The 13,712-nt window shown below is 46.3% G+C and overlaps 1 protein-coding gene across 9 annotated transcripts in view; it reads left to right on the top strand.

Annotated features, from left to right (window-relative positions):
- ATP8A2 (ATPase phospholipid transporting 8A2) overlaps nt 1-13,712 on the top strand; it is a 970,290-nt gene that overhangs the window by 270,158 nt on the left and 686,420 nt on the right. For all 9 annotated transcript variants that reach the window (XM_068266975.1, XM_068266976.1, XM_068266977.1 and 6 more), the window contains 2 exons: nt 488-570; nt 2,097-2,146. In XM_068266975.1, the coding sequence (XP_068123076.1) occupies nt 488-570; nt 2,097-2,146 (133 nt within the window). The remainder of the gene's footprint in view (nt 1-487; nt 571-2,096; nt 2,147-13,712) is intronic.

Raw genomic sequence — 13,712 nt, 5'->3', positions numbered from 1 at the left:
CCCCTTTCCCTCCAGTATAGGTAGCCAGATGACTCCCTTAATCCCTCCTTTCCCCCCCCCCTCCCCTTTCAGTATAGGTAGCCAGCTCGCCTTCACACCACAGCAGCCATCAGTGTCACTCATTTCTCCGCTCGTCTCCAGTGTTGAAGCTTCCTTTTTCTTTCCCTCTCCAATGCTGCCCAAGTCCATAGCCACCGGCCACAATGCAAACATTGCACAGAGAGCAAGATTGCTGCTGCACAGGCGGCTAGCAGCAGAGTACCGCTGTCTGGCGCTCGCCTGATCTCCCTGCATTGCAGCATTTGCAAGCTTGCAAATGCTGCAACAGTTTAGCCTGCTGGTTTGGTGCCCTTGCTCCTGTAGTGCCCTAGGCCATGGCCTAGATGGTCTTGCCCGAAATCCGGCCCTGGTAAGTGGCCTGTGTATTCTGTAGCATGTCAGGACTGAACAAAATAATACAATAAATAACAATCTGTGCTTTTTGCAGATGAAAGTGCTCTAGTGAAAGGAGCAAGAAAACTAGGCTACGCATTTACTGGAAGAACCCCGGACTCAGTCATTATTGATGCTGTAAGTACTGTGTAGAAGAAAAAAGTGAATGAAGTCATGGCTACCCGCTGTGCAAATTGCGGGGCTATTTTATCGGGTGCCCAGATTTCCACTCACTACTGCTTCTCGAGGCTTTGTATGGGGGGGGGGGGGGGTTGTTAAGAATTAGACCATGGGTGGGGGCATTTGGCTGGTGTGTTTAGGGCTAGGCACCAATGGGGATGGGTAGGGTTAGGCACCATGGGGGGGGGGGGTGTTAAGGGTTAGGCATCACAGGGATGAAGGGTTAGGCATCGTTAGAGGGAGGGTTGAGTATTAGGTATTGATAAAGGGAGGGTGCTGTGTTAGAGTAGGGTAAGGCTACATACACATTTGAGATAAAAGTCTTTGGAAAAGGCAAGATCACAGACCAATTTTACCCCCTTCCATGTAGTATGAGAGCCATACTCTACACAGTCTAGTCTATGGAGCTGAACTCTCCATTAGATACAAATCTTTGCAAGATGCTGCACACAAAGATGCTGTACACATGCAACAGATCAGTAACTGCAAAAGATCTGTTCCTGCAAAAGATCCGTTCCTGCAAAATGCATTCATAGTCTATGATATCTGCAGATCCTCATACACACCTTGTTTAACACACATTCATCTGCAGATTAGATCCACCAGGATGGATTTTCAGATCTGCAGATGATTGTCTGATCTACAGATGAATGTCAGTTAAACAAGGTGTGTATGGTGATCTGCAGATCTCATAGACTATGAATGCAATTTGCAGGAACGGATCTTTGGCAGGAACAGATCTTTTGCAGATACTGATCTTTTGTGTCTGTACAGCATCTGTGTGTGCAGCATCTTGCAAAGATTTTTTTCTGATGGGGAGTTCAGCTCCATAGGAAAGACTGTGTAGGTATGGCTCTCATACTACATGGAAGGGGGTAAAATTGGTCTGTGATCCTTCATTTTCCATAGACTATAGTCTGATGTGTGTATGAGCCCTTTGGTTAGGTCATAGTAAAATATTGGCAATTTAACTGATGCTCTACTCATAGTAATATCCAGCTCCCTTTTTTCCAGATGCCTTTATTACATGTACGCGACCAAATATCCCCTTATGAGAAATATATATATATATATACAGTATATATATATATATATATATATATATATATATATATATATATATATAGATAACATTTATTGCAATCACTTCCAAATGACAGCAAATTGCGGTGTGCACTACGAGTACATAGCTGCTTGTAATTTAAATTAGATAGCACTTCCCGCTGCAAGGGGGGGGGTCAACATACCTGTGCTGCCGACTCCTTCCACTCATGGTCCACAGAACTGCGCTAGTGCGCTGTTTACTCCTTCTGAGTCACACCTTTTATCAGTTTATAACGGATGAACAAAAGTTTATATTTTACTGGTTGCTACAGATTTTGCAATGGAACGACCTTGATTGTTTGACTTTTATCCACAAGGTGGCACTGTTTCCCAAGTTAATGGTATGCTCCTCTGACAACCTGTGTCTTTGTATTTTCTAGATGGGGACAGAGCAGAGCTTTGAACTCCTCAATGTGTTGGAATTCTCGAGGTAACTTTATCTGCCACTTATCAGTAACTTAATTGCAGCTCTCCCTCATGCGGCGTATTTATCTTTTTATTCGCGCTATCTGTTAGTTCAATCAATATAGTGCCCCGCGATGTATATTATGAAATCATTATTTGATCATTGAGAAGGGAACAGTGTGTTGGTTCACATTACCCCTCTTACCACAAGGAAAATATTTCCAGCGAATGAAAGGGAACGCAGAGTATCTCTTACACATCTAATGTTCAACTATAATAAACTAAAAGTGGGAAAATAATGAACTGATTATTGTTAAGTCCTTAGATAAATCTCTGCGTTCTGTTTGGAAACCCTAATGCACCGCAGTGACACGAGAAGTGTGAAGTTACACCTTTTTCTAAGACGCTTTGTTTCCCTTTCTCTTGGATCAAACGTTGTGACAGAACATTAACTGTGTGAGCACAGGAGAGCCAGCAAAGCCTCATCCAGTGCACAGTAACCGCCTCCCAGGCACGGCAGCAAGCGTACATTTAAAAAACCAGGGGGAAAAATTTGGGTTAAAGTGACACTGGAGCGGAAAAAGACCCAACTCTGGATGAGCTTAAAGAGAATCTGTACTCTGAAATTCTTACAATAAAAAGCATACCATTCTATTCATTATGTGCTCCTGGTCCCCTCTGTGCTGTTTCTGCCATTCTCTGCTGCAAACCTGGCTTGTAATTGCCAGTTTTAGGCAGTGTTTACAAACAAACTAACCAGCTTCTAATAGGCTCAGCTAAGCAGAGTGTGTTAGTCACACAGAGCCTGCAGGGGGTGTGTACAGCTTCTAGCTAATCACAAGCAGCCCTGCACATTCCAGTCTGACTGCCTCAGCCTGACTGTGCCGACTATAGAGAGAAGATTAGATCATATAACAGAGATAACACAGCTACTGTGCAATTAGGAAAAGCTGCAGTAAGCCAGACCACATTAGAAAAGGCATAGGAACTTATAGCATAGAAGAAATAAAGATAAACAATTTGTTACAGAGTCTCTTTAAGGCCGCTATCGAAGCATCCTGGGCCTCCATAACACCTGAGCAGTGCCACAGGCTGATTGCCTCCATGCCACGCAGCATTGAAGCAGTCATTTCTGCAAAAGGATTCCCGACCAAGTATTGAGTGCATAACTGAACATAATTATTTGAAGGTTGACTTTTTTTGTTTTAAAAAGACTTTTTTTATTGGTCGGATGAAATATGCTAATTTTTTGACATAGGAATTTTGGGTTTTCATGAGCTGTATGCCAAAATCATCAATATTAAAACAATAAAAGGCTTGAACTACTTCAGTTGTGTGTAATGAATCTAAAATATATGAAAGTCTAAAGTTTATCAGTACATTACAGAAAATCAGAATCAGAATTCCTTTATTTCGCCATGCACGGGTGGGCCGTGCCCGGAATTGGATTTGGCACATTGATAGGCATAGAAACAGTCAAAACAACAGACAGGAGTAGTACAACAGTGCAAGAGTAGTACAACAGAACATGATTAATACAACAGGACATGAGAATACACACTTGTGGTAGGGTCCAGCAGGGACAGATGCGTGTGACAGCAGATAACACTGGCATGGCCTAAACAAGGCAGATAACAAGCGGCCGCAGCCGAGGTTGGATGTTAGACTACAGATGGCTACAGGGGGGGGGAGGGGGGGGGGACAGTAGAACGGGCAGAGTTCAAGAGTCTAATGGCAGTGGGGAAAAAGGTGTTCATGCGCCTACTGGTTTTTGCAGGGATCGACTGGAACCTCCGACCTAGTTTGAGTCGCCTGAAAAAACTATGACTAGGGTGTGAGTGGTCACCCACAATTTTCATTGCTCTGTTACGCAGCCTGGTGTTGTAGATGAGATCTAGAGGGGGAAGAGGTTTCCCGATGATCCTCCCTGCTGAGCTGATGATCCTCTGAAGTTTGTATCTGTCACTGGTGGTGCAGCCAGCAAACCAGACCAGGATGGATGAGCAAAGAACTGACTCTATCGTCGCAGAGTAGAAGGACCTCAGAAGTTCTTGGGCCATACCAAACTTCTTTAGTTGGCGAAGGAAGAAGAGTGTTTGCTGAGCCTTCTTCTGGGTTGTGTGGTGGTATTAGCCTTCCAGGTCAGGTCGTCAGAGATGGTCGTACCCAGAAGGCGGACGCTAGGAACCCTAGCGACTTCGGTACCCTCGATGTACATCGGGGGGGGGGGGGGGGGGGATGGGATTTACTGGTATACTTCCTGAAATCAATGATCATCTTCACAGTTTTGACTGTGTTGAGAACCAGCCTATTCTCTCTACATCAATTGCAGACTCTGTCGACCTCCTGGCGGTAGGCCTGCTCGTCATTCTCACTAACAAGGCCAACAATTGTGGTATTGTCCGCAAATTTGATGATTTTGACAGAGTCCGCAGTGGATGTGCAGTTATTCGTGTATAGAGAGAACAGGAATGGTGACAGGACGCAGCCCTGAGGGGCTCCAGTGTTTGTCACTCTGGGTCTGGAGAATATGTCGCCCAGCTTCACAACCTGGGACCTGTTTGAGAGAAAGTCAGTGATCCAGAGACGAAGAGTAGGATGAACTTCCAGCTCCGTGAGATTGTCATGCAGAATACGGGGGCAGATAGTGTTAAAGGCCGAGCTGAAGTCCGGGAGAAGGATTCTAGCATAAGAGTTCGGCCTGTCTAGGTGGTCAGTGATAAACTCCAGGCAGATGTTGATAGCATCGTCCGTGGACCTGTTTGCTCTGTATGCGAACTGGAGAGGGTCCACTCGGTCTAGAGTAGTGTTCTTGAGCAGAGACAGGACCACTTTTTCATAGGTCTTCATGATCACTGATGTTAGGGCCACGGGCCTAAAGTTGTTTAGGTCTGAAACCCCTTGCTTTTTCGGGACGGGAATGATGGTGGATTCCTTGAAACATGTAAGGACCTTCCCTTCCCCGAGGGACCTGGCATAGATAGAGGTGAGGACGGGGGCCAGCTGCTGTGAGCAGGACTTCAGACATGCCGGTGACACGCCATCAGGGCCATATGCTTTCCTGGCATTCAAGGAAGACAGAAGGCGAAGAACATCGGTCACGGATACTGTCAGGGAAGGGCATGTGCTCGAGCTAGGTTCAGTGCGCCTAGCAGCAGGGGGGGGGGGGGGCGGCAGGAGTTGACTGCCCCCCAGGGGTAGCCAGGACCTCAAACCTGCAGTAAAAGTTGCTTAGTTCCTCGACTAGCTCGGAGCAAGGAGTAGCCTGTTGGGGTGGGGGCTTATAGCTAGTGGCAGCCTTCAGGCCCTTCCAGACAGCCCGAGGGTCGTTTGAGCGGAGATTGTTCTGGATCTTTTCAGCATGTGACCGTTTTGCAGCACGCAGTTCCCTGTTGAGGGAGTTCCTTGCTGACCTGAAGTCCTCCAAGGAGCCAGACTAATGAGCGCTTCCTTGCACTTCCGCAGTTGACGCTTTTTATTTGAGAACCACGGTTTATCGTCAGGGTAAATCTTGAAGGACCAGGTGGGTACACAGGATTCCTCGCAGAAGCTGATATAGGATGAAACAGCATCAGCCCACTCATCTAGGTCGGGTGATTCCAGTGCCTTCCAGTCCATACAGTCGAAACACTCCTGGAGTTGGAGCTTGGCTTCATTAGAGCACACTTTAGTAGACCTCAGGACTGGTTTTGCTGACTCCAAGCGCCTTCTGTAGGTGGGAACCAGGTGGATGAGGCAATGGTCAGAGGAACCAAGGGCTGCCCACGAGACGGCCTTTTAGGCATCCTTTAGAGGCGTATAACAGTGGTCAAGAGTGCTGCCGTTCCTGGTGGGGCAGACCACGTGTTGGTGGTAGCGTGGGAGCTCATGCTGGAGGTTCGCTTTGTTGAAGTCACCCATGATGATAAACAGAGAGTCTGGAAGGGCTGTCTCCCACTGCGTGATGGTGTCGCTGAGGTCCCGCTGAGCAGATTTAACGTCGGCGTCGGGAGGAATGTACACACCTGCGAGGACATAGGAGGAGAACTCTCTGGGCGAGTATGTAGGCTTGCAGTTAATGAGTAATAGTTCGAGGTTGGGGGTGCACTTTTTGACTAGCACTGATGTGCTTGGGCTCCATGCGGAGCTGACATAGAAACAGATTCCCCCACCTTTCTTTTTCCCTGAGAGGGTGGGGTCACGGTCCGCACGTGTAATGTTGAAGCCCGGGTGGAGAAGGGCATTGTCTGGGATGACCTCCTGCAGCCACGTTTCCATGAAGCAGATGACTGGGGTATTATTGCCTAGCTCCTTCTTGTTGCTAATCAGGTGAAGTTCATTCAGCTTGTTAGGAAGGGAGCGGACATTTGCCAGGAGGGCCGAAGGAATGGCTGAGCGCAGACCCCTTTTCTGCAATCTCCTGCAACTTTATCACAATATGCTAATTTTTTTAGAAGGACCTGTATTTGCAGTTTACACTTTATACTCTGTATTCTAAATGATTTCACAGAGCAGGCTACTGACCTTTTGAACTTTCCTCTGCAGAAGAAAAACAAAATATAGTGACAGACACTTGAGATAATTAGCTTTAGAAGTTTGACATTTACTGATATTCTGCTATTAAATTGATATAATGAAATCTTGGTAATACAGTGGGATGCGAAAGTTTGGACAACATTTTCAATCATCATGATTTTCCTGTATAAGTCGTTGGTTGTTATGATAAAAATGTCAGTTAAATATATCATATAGGAGACCCACACAGTGATATTTGAGAAGTGAAATTAAGTTTATTGGATTTACAAAAAGTGCACAATAATTGTTTAAACAAAATTAGGCAGGTGCATAAATTTGGGCACCACAAAACAGAAATGAGATCAATATTTAGTAGATCCTCCTTTTGCAAAAATTACAGTCTCTAAGGGCCCTTTTCCACCAGCGCGTTTGCGCTGGCTGAATCGCAAAAACGCAAACCGCTAGCGATTTTACAATCGCTACGGTTTGCTTTTTAACATAGGAATCGCGGTAGGTCATTTCCACTACCGCGATTCGTTTTTTACTTGATCGCGATCGCGCCGCGGAGCGACTTTTGCCACGATTTTGCTATGCAGTGCATAGCATAGCAAAATCGCGCCCGCGAACGTCGGGGAATCGCCGCTAATTGCGATTCAGCAATCGCTAGCGTTCAGCGTGATTGCTAGCGATTGCTAGTGGAAAAGGGCCCTAAACGCTTCCTGTAGGTTCCAATGAGAGTCTGGATTCTGGTTGAAGGTATTTTGGACCATTCTTCTTTACAAAACATCTCTATTTCAGTCAGGTTTGATGGCTTCTGAGCATGGACAGCTCTCTTTAGCTCACACCACAGCTTTTCAATTATATTCAGGTCTGGGGACTGAGATGGCCATTCCAGAACGTTGTACTTGTTCCTCTGCATCAATGCCTTAGTGAATTTTGAGCAGTGTTTATAGTCGTTGTCTTGTTGAAAGATCCAGCCCCGGCGCAGCTTCAGCTTTGTCACTGATTCCTGGACATTGGTCTCCAGAATCTGCTGATACTGAGTGGAATCCATGCGTCCCTCAACTTTGACATGATTCCCAGTCCCTGCACTGGCCACACAGCAGCACATCATGATGGAACCACCACCATATTTTAATGTAGGTAGCAGAGCTGGGACAAGGTCCTCCAGCACCCAAGGCTGAGACACCAAAGTGCGCCCCTCCATCCCTGCTTCCCCAGCCATCACACATTGATTGCTGTTAGACTAAGAAGCGCCACAGGGCCCACAACCTCCCCAACACCTTAATATCTAGTTATCTGGCTTGCAGTCACTGCCTTGTATCCCCTTTTCTTATTTCTTTCTGCTTCAAACACAATTAGGAATGACAGCTAAATGAATTGTGCGCCCCCTCCTACACTGCGCCCTGAGGCTGGAGCCTCTCCAGCCTATGCCTCGGCCCGGCCCTGGTAGGTAGTAGGTGTTTTGCACAGTGACTCCATCTGCAGCAAGATGATGTTGTAGGTCTTTGGTGCTGGTCTGTGGGTTGACTCTGACTGTTCTCACCAATCGTCGCATCTGTTTATCCAAGATTTTTCTTGGTCTGCCACTTCGAGCCTTAACTTGAACTGAGCCTGTGGTCTTCCATTTTCTCAATATGTTCCTAACTGTGGAAACAGACAGCTGAAATCTCTGAGACAGCTTTTCTGTATCCTTCCCCTAAACCATGATGGTGAACAAGCTTTGTCTTCAGGACTTTTGAGAGTAGTTTTGAGACTCCCATGTTGCTACTTTTCAGTGAAATGTAAAAGAGGTGGGAAACTTACAATTGACCCCCTTAAATATTCTTTCTTATAATTTGATACACCTGTGTATGTAGGTCAGGGGTCACTGAGCTTACCAAGCCAATTTGAGTTCCAATAATTAGTTCTAAAGGTTTTGGAATCAATAAAATGACAACAATGCCCAAATTTATGCACCGGCCTAATTTTATTTAAACAATATTGCAAGCTTTCTGTAAATCCAATAAATGTCATTTTACTTCTTAAGTATCACTGTGTGTGTCTCCTATATGGTATATTTAACTGACTTTTTTTATTGTAACAACTAACAATTGATACAGGAAAATGATGACGATTAACAACGTTGCCCAAACTTTCGCATCCCACTGTATTTTACTATGACCTAACTTAACCCCTCCCTTCTCTCACACAGAACCCCCCCATGGTTGGCAACTAATAACCCCCACTGGACAACTAATAACCCCCCCCCCCTCTAAGTGGGCAATTTATAACACCCCCTACAATGTGCATTGTATAAAAAGGAAGTAAATATGTCAGCCTATTCCTTTCAGCCCAGGGTTGACTACTCTCACACAGAACCCTCCCCTGGTGGGAAACTAATAACCCCCACCAGAAAACTAATAAATCCACCCCCTTGGTGGGCAATTAATAATCTCCCCCCCTCCCCGACAACTAATAAACCCACCCCCCAGTGGGCAACAAATAAAATAACCCCTCCCCCGGACAACTAATAACCCCCTGGCGGGCAACTAATAACCCCCACTGGAAAACTAATAAATCCACCCCCTTGGTAGGCAATTAATAATCCCCTCCCAACAACTAATAACCCCCCCCCACAGTGGGCAACTCATAATCCCTCCCACGGACAACTAATAACCCCCTGGTGAGCAACTAATAATCTCCCCCCCATGGTGCCTAACCTTACTCCCCCCCCCCCCCCCCCCCCAAATGGAATGGTTGGCTGTAATAGCAGATGCTTTGCTCCCACTATTAGTAGCCGCAGTTCACATAGTGGGTGGCCCTGACACCCCACAATTTAGCAGAGGCCCATTTTTGTTGCACTTTTTTTTAGCGGCTTCGAGGCAGCAGCCCATTCCATGCTCTTGGTTCCCTTGACCTTTCACACTTATTATACCTCCAACTGCTTTAAAGACACCTGAAGAGGGATATGGAGGCAGCCATATTTTTTTCCTTTTAACCACTTTATTCCACAGGCTGTTTTACCCTTCCCACCAACAACATTTTACACCAGTCAGCACTCCTCCCATTCATTTAACTATAAAATGATCACTACTTATCACACCTAAATGATCTATATCTTGTTTTTTATCACCACAAATTAGGCTTTTTTGTGGGTGATACTTGTTTTCAGTAATTACTTAATTTTCTATGTGTTTTTAAAGGGAAGAACAAAGGGGGGAAAAACAAAAAACCTCATTTTTCAAATCCCCTATAGTTTTAAAATAATGGTACTGTATCCAAAACCCACACATTTTATTTGTCCCAGATATCACAACATTTAAAGTATCTTGCTAGTACAGGGATGCCTAACTCCAGTCCTCAAGAGCCGAGATCCTCACACATTTTTGGTGCAGCTCAATTTTATTGATGGGACTGAATCAGGAAAGGTGTGGATCATCAAGTAGAACACATTTGCTATTTTTGCACCAAATGTCCACCAATTTCCGCCCTAGCCTTCTCCTTACTGTATCTAAGACCCCCAGCTCCCTCCTCTACCTCCAGCAAGGACCTTCTCCTTACTGTATCTAATACTCCCAACTCCCTCCACCTCCAGCCACTGCCTTCTCCTTACTGTATCTAAGACTCCCCAGCTCCCTTCTCTCCTTCACCTCCAGCCATGACCTTCTCCTTACTGTATCAAACACTCCCAACTCCTTGCTCTACCTCAAGCCACAGTCTTCTCCTTACTAATAGTCCCAGCTCTGTACTCCACCTCCAGCCACGACCTTCTCCTTTCTGTATCTAATACTCCCAACTCCCTCCACCTCCAGCCACTGCCTTCTTACTAAAAGTCCCAGCTAACTCCTCTCCTCCAACTCCAGTCACGTCCATTCCCTTGTATCTAGCACTCCCAATGTCCTGCTCTACCACCAGCCACAGCCTTCTCCTTACTGTGTCTAATACTCCCAGCTCCCTCCTGTCCTCCACCTCCAGATACTACATTCTCCTTACTCTATTTAATGCTCCCAACCCCCTCCACCTCCAGCCACTGCCTTCTTCCTTCATTACTATATGTAGTGTACTTAACTCCCCCTAGGCACAGCCACGTGCTGACTGTTTATAATTTACCCAATGTCCTCTACCACCAGCTTTTCCCATCCTTAGTATATGTAGTGCACTCAGTGTCCACCAACTCCTGCCACAGCCTTCTCTTTACAGTAGCTGAGACTCCCAGCTCCCTCCTCTACTTCCTGTCACAGCCTTCTCCTTACTAGTGATGTCCAGTTTATGAGTGATTGGTTCATTTGAGCCGGTTCTTTTCTGTGAGTCGAGTGATCCGACTCATCACACTGAACCGAATCAGTTCAGTGGATGATTCAGGAACTGCAGTTGCACAGGGTCTTTTAAACTTGACCAATTTTGATGTGCATTTTGTATGCGTTTGCATTTTTCTGATTGCCAAGTGTCTTGATTTTTGAAAATAAATACTAGTGGTTAAATCAATACAAAACACAAAGCGTTTTTCATGCATTCCTATACTTGACATTGAAATGCAAAATGCATCATAATCGCACAGACACGTGTTTGCATTTTAAAAAAAATTGGAACGCAGCAGTGGGAAAGGCCACCCAGGATTATTATTTTAAACAGACTGCACTTAAGGCCCTGTTCACACTGCATACATTGCCGTCCGGATTTCTGCAACGTGTGCAAGAGGCAGACACGCACGACATCAGAAAGTGCATAGACTGCACTGATGTTCACCCTGCATGCGTTCCAGACCAGTGCAATCCGCAAACGCATGCTGCATGCATTTTTTAACAAAACGCGCGGCTGACCAATTCAATTTCAGGGCCGTCCTCAGCCATGTAATGCATACAAGCGCAGATGGCGTGCATTTGTTCCGAACGCACTGCCATCCGCATTTGATGATGTGAACGTGGCTTAAGAATCAGCAAACGCATGTGTTTTGTGGCAAAAACGCAGCTAGAGGAAAAGGACCCACACACACAACTGAAGGAGAAGGAGCCAGGAGGAGAATAATAGATGTCTGGGCCAATTAGCAGGGAAGGGGAGTGACTAGCAACCAGTTACTGCTAGCCACACTCTCCCCAGTGAAAAGAATCAAATGATTCGGTTCATGATCCGGGTCTTTTTAATGGTTTGAATCGAATGAATCGATTCATTTAAAAGAGCCAGACTTCCCATCACTACTCCTTACTGTAGCTGAGACTCCCAGCTCCCTCCTCTACTTCCAGCCACAGCCTTCTCCTTACTGTAGCTTAGACTCCCAGCTCGCTCCCTCCTCTACTTCCTGTCACAGCCTTCTCCTTACTGTAGCTGAGACTCCCCGCTCTCGCCTCTACTTCCTGTCATAGCCTTCTCCTTACTGTACCTGAGATCCCCAGCTTCATCCTCTACTTCCTGTCACAGCCTTCTCCTTCCCTCCAGTTGCAGCCGCAACCTTCTCCTTATGATTCCTTATGCACTTCTGAGCTGCATACAGTTTGCATTAAATTTGCATGCGAGCAGGAATAATTAGAATCTCAGTGACCATTATTATTATTGTTTTATAAAGCGCCAACATATTCCGTGTCACTGTACAGAGAGTAAGAAACAATGACAGGGAACATAATAATAAAGACTATGGCATACACAAAATATACTGTATGTTTCAGTCCATAAGACGCTCCAGGCAATAAGATGCACCTAGGTTTAGAGGACAAAAACTAGGGGAAAAACAAAATACTAAACTTGGTATGTCCATGGTCCAGGAGCATCTTGTAGATGTTCTCCTCCCAATTATTGTGTCCTCCTCCTGTCCCCCTTGTGTCCTCCTCCTGTCCCCCTTGTGTCCTCTTCCTGTCCCCTTGTGTCCTCTTCTTGCCCCCCTTGTATTCTCTTCCTGCCCCCCTTGTATTCTCTTCCTGTCCCCCTTGTGTTCTCCTCCTGTCCCCTTGTGTCCTCTTCCTGGTCCCCCTTGTATCCTCCTCCTGCCCCCCTTGTGTTCTCCTCCTGTGCCCCTTGTGCCCTCTTCTTGGTCCCCCTTGTGTCCTCTTCCGGCCACCTTTGTGTCCTCCTCCTGTCCCCCTTGTGTCCGCCTCCTTTCCTCCTACAGTCCCCCTTGGTGTCCTCCTCCTGTCCCCCTTGGTGTCCTCCTCCTGGTCCCCCTCTGTGCCCCCTCTGTGCCCCCGGTGTCCTGCTCCGCTCACCATGTGTAAGGTAAGTAGCAGCGACAGTCTCGTGTATCACTCCCGAGAGTGCACAAGACAATCAGCAGCTTCTCCTCTCGCGCACTCTCCCCCCTAGTGCCAGGTCGTGTGTATAGTGAGTGTCCAGGATGTGCCAGCACTAGTGGGAAGGAGTGAGCAAGAGAAGAAGCAGCTGATCACAGTGGGCACACTCGGATCAGGTGTGTGATACACGAGGCTGCTGCTGCTACTTAACGTTACACAGGGGGAGTGGAAGAGGACCCAGGGGAGTGCAGGGAATCCCTGACATCACGGTGAGTTGGCGGTTTGTATTGGCAGGCAGTCATAAGTCGGGGACTCCCTGTATTTGGACTATAGAAGATACAGTGACTTTTCCTCCCCAGTTTTGTGGGAGAAAAGTGTGTCTTATAGACTGAAAAATACGGTAGATTCTGGTACATAATACAGAATTGGTAAACACAGTACTACTCCTAATCATCATAAATAGAAATGATGCCTCATCACGAGCAGATCTATAGGAAATGCTCCAATAAGCACACAGCTCTTCCTATGAAGATAAACCGCGTAATGCATACCTGAATAATATCTTCATTAGTCCCAGGGCAGTCTTTGGCTTCCTGAGCCTGTGGTGACTACCTCCTTTTACCTTTAATGCCTTCTAGGAAAATGCAACTAATGAGGAACCCACATCCAGGTCTTTCTGCCAAGCAAAAGTCATGAACCATCCATCTCTTCTGTAAGAGCTATATGTTTGTCTAACAGGAGGGGTCGTGTTATAGCTTGTGCCGCCAAGCACTCTACTATTCCCCCTTCCACAGAGCCTGCAGAAGCTGAGGGCTTCCAATCACTGCATGGGGCCACATTTGTGTTTTCAATCATCAGAAAATGAGAGCCCGATTCAAGAAGTCGTTTTTCCCTGTT

Source organism: Hyperolius riggenbachi, chromosome 2 (assembly GCF_040937935.1).
Source record: "Hyperolius riggenbachi isolate aHypRig1 chromosome 2, aHypRig1.pri, whole genome shotgun sequence".
NCBI classification, from domain to species: domain Eukaryota; kingdom Metazoa; phylum Chordata; class Amphibia; order Anura; family Hyperoliidae; genus Hyperolius; species Hyperolius riggenbachi.
This window is presented reverse-complemented; position numbering and strand designations above follow the sequence as displayed.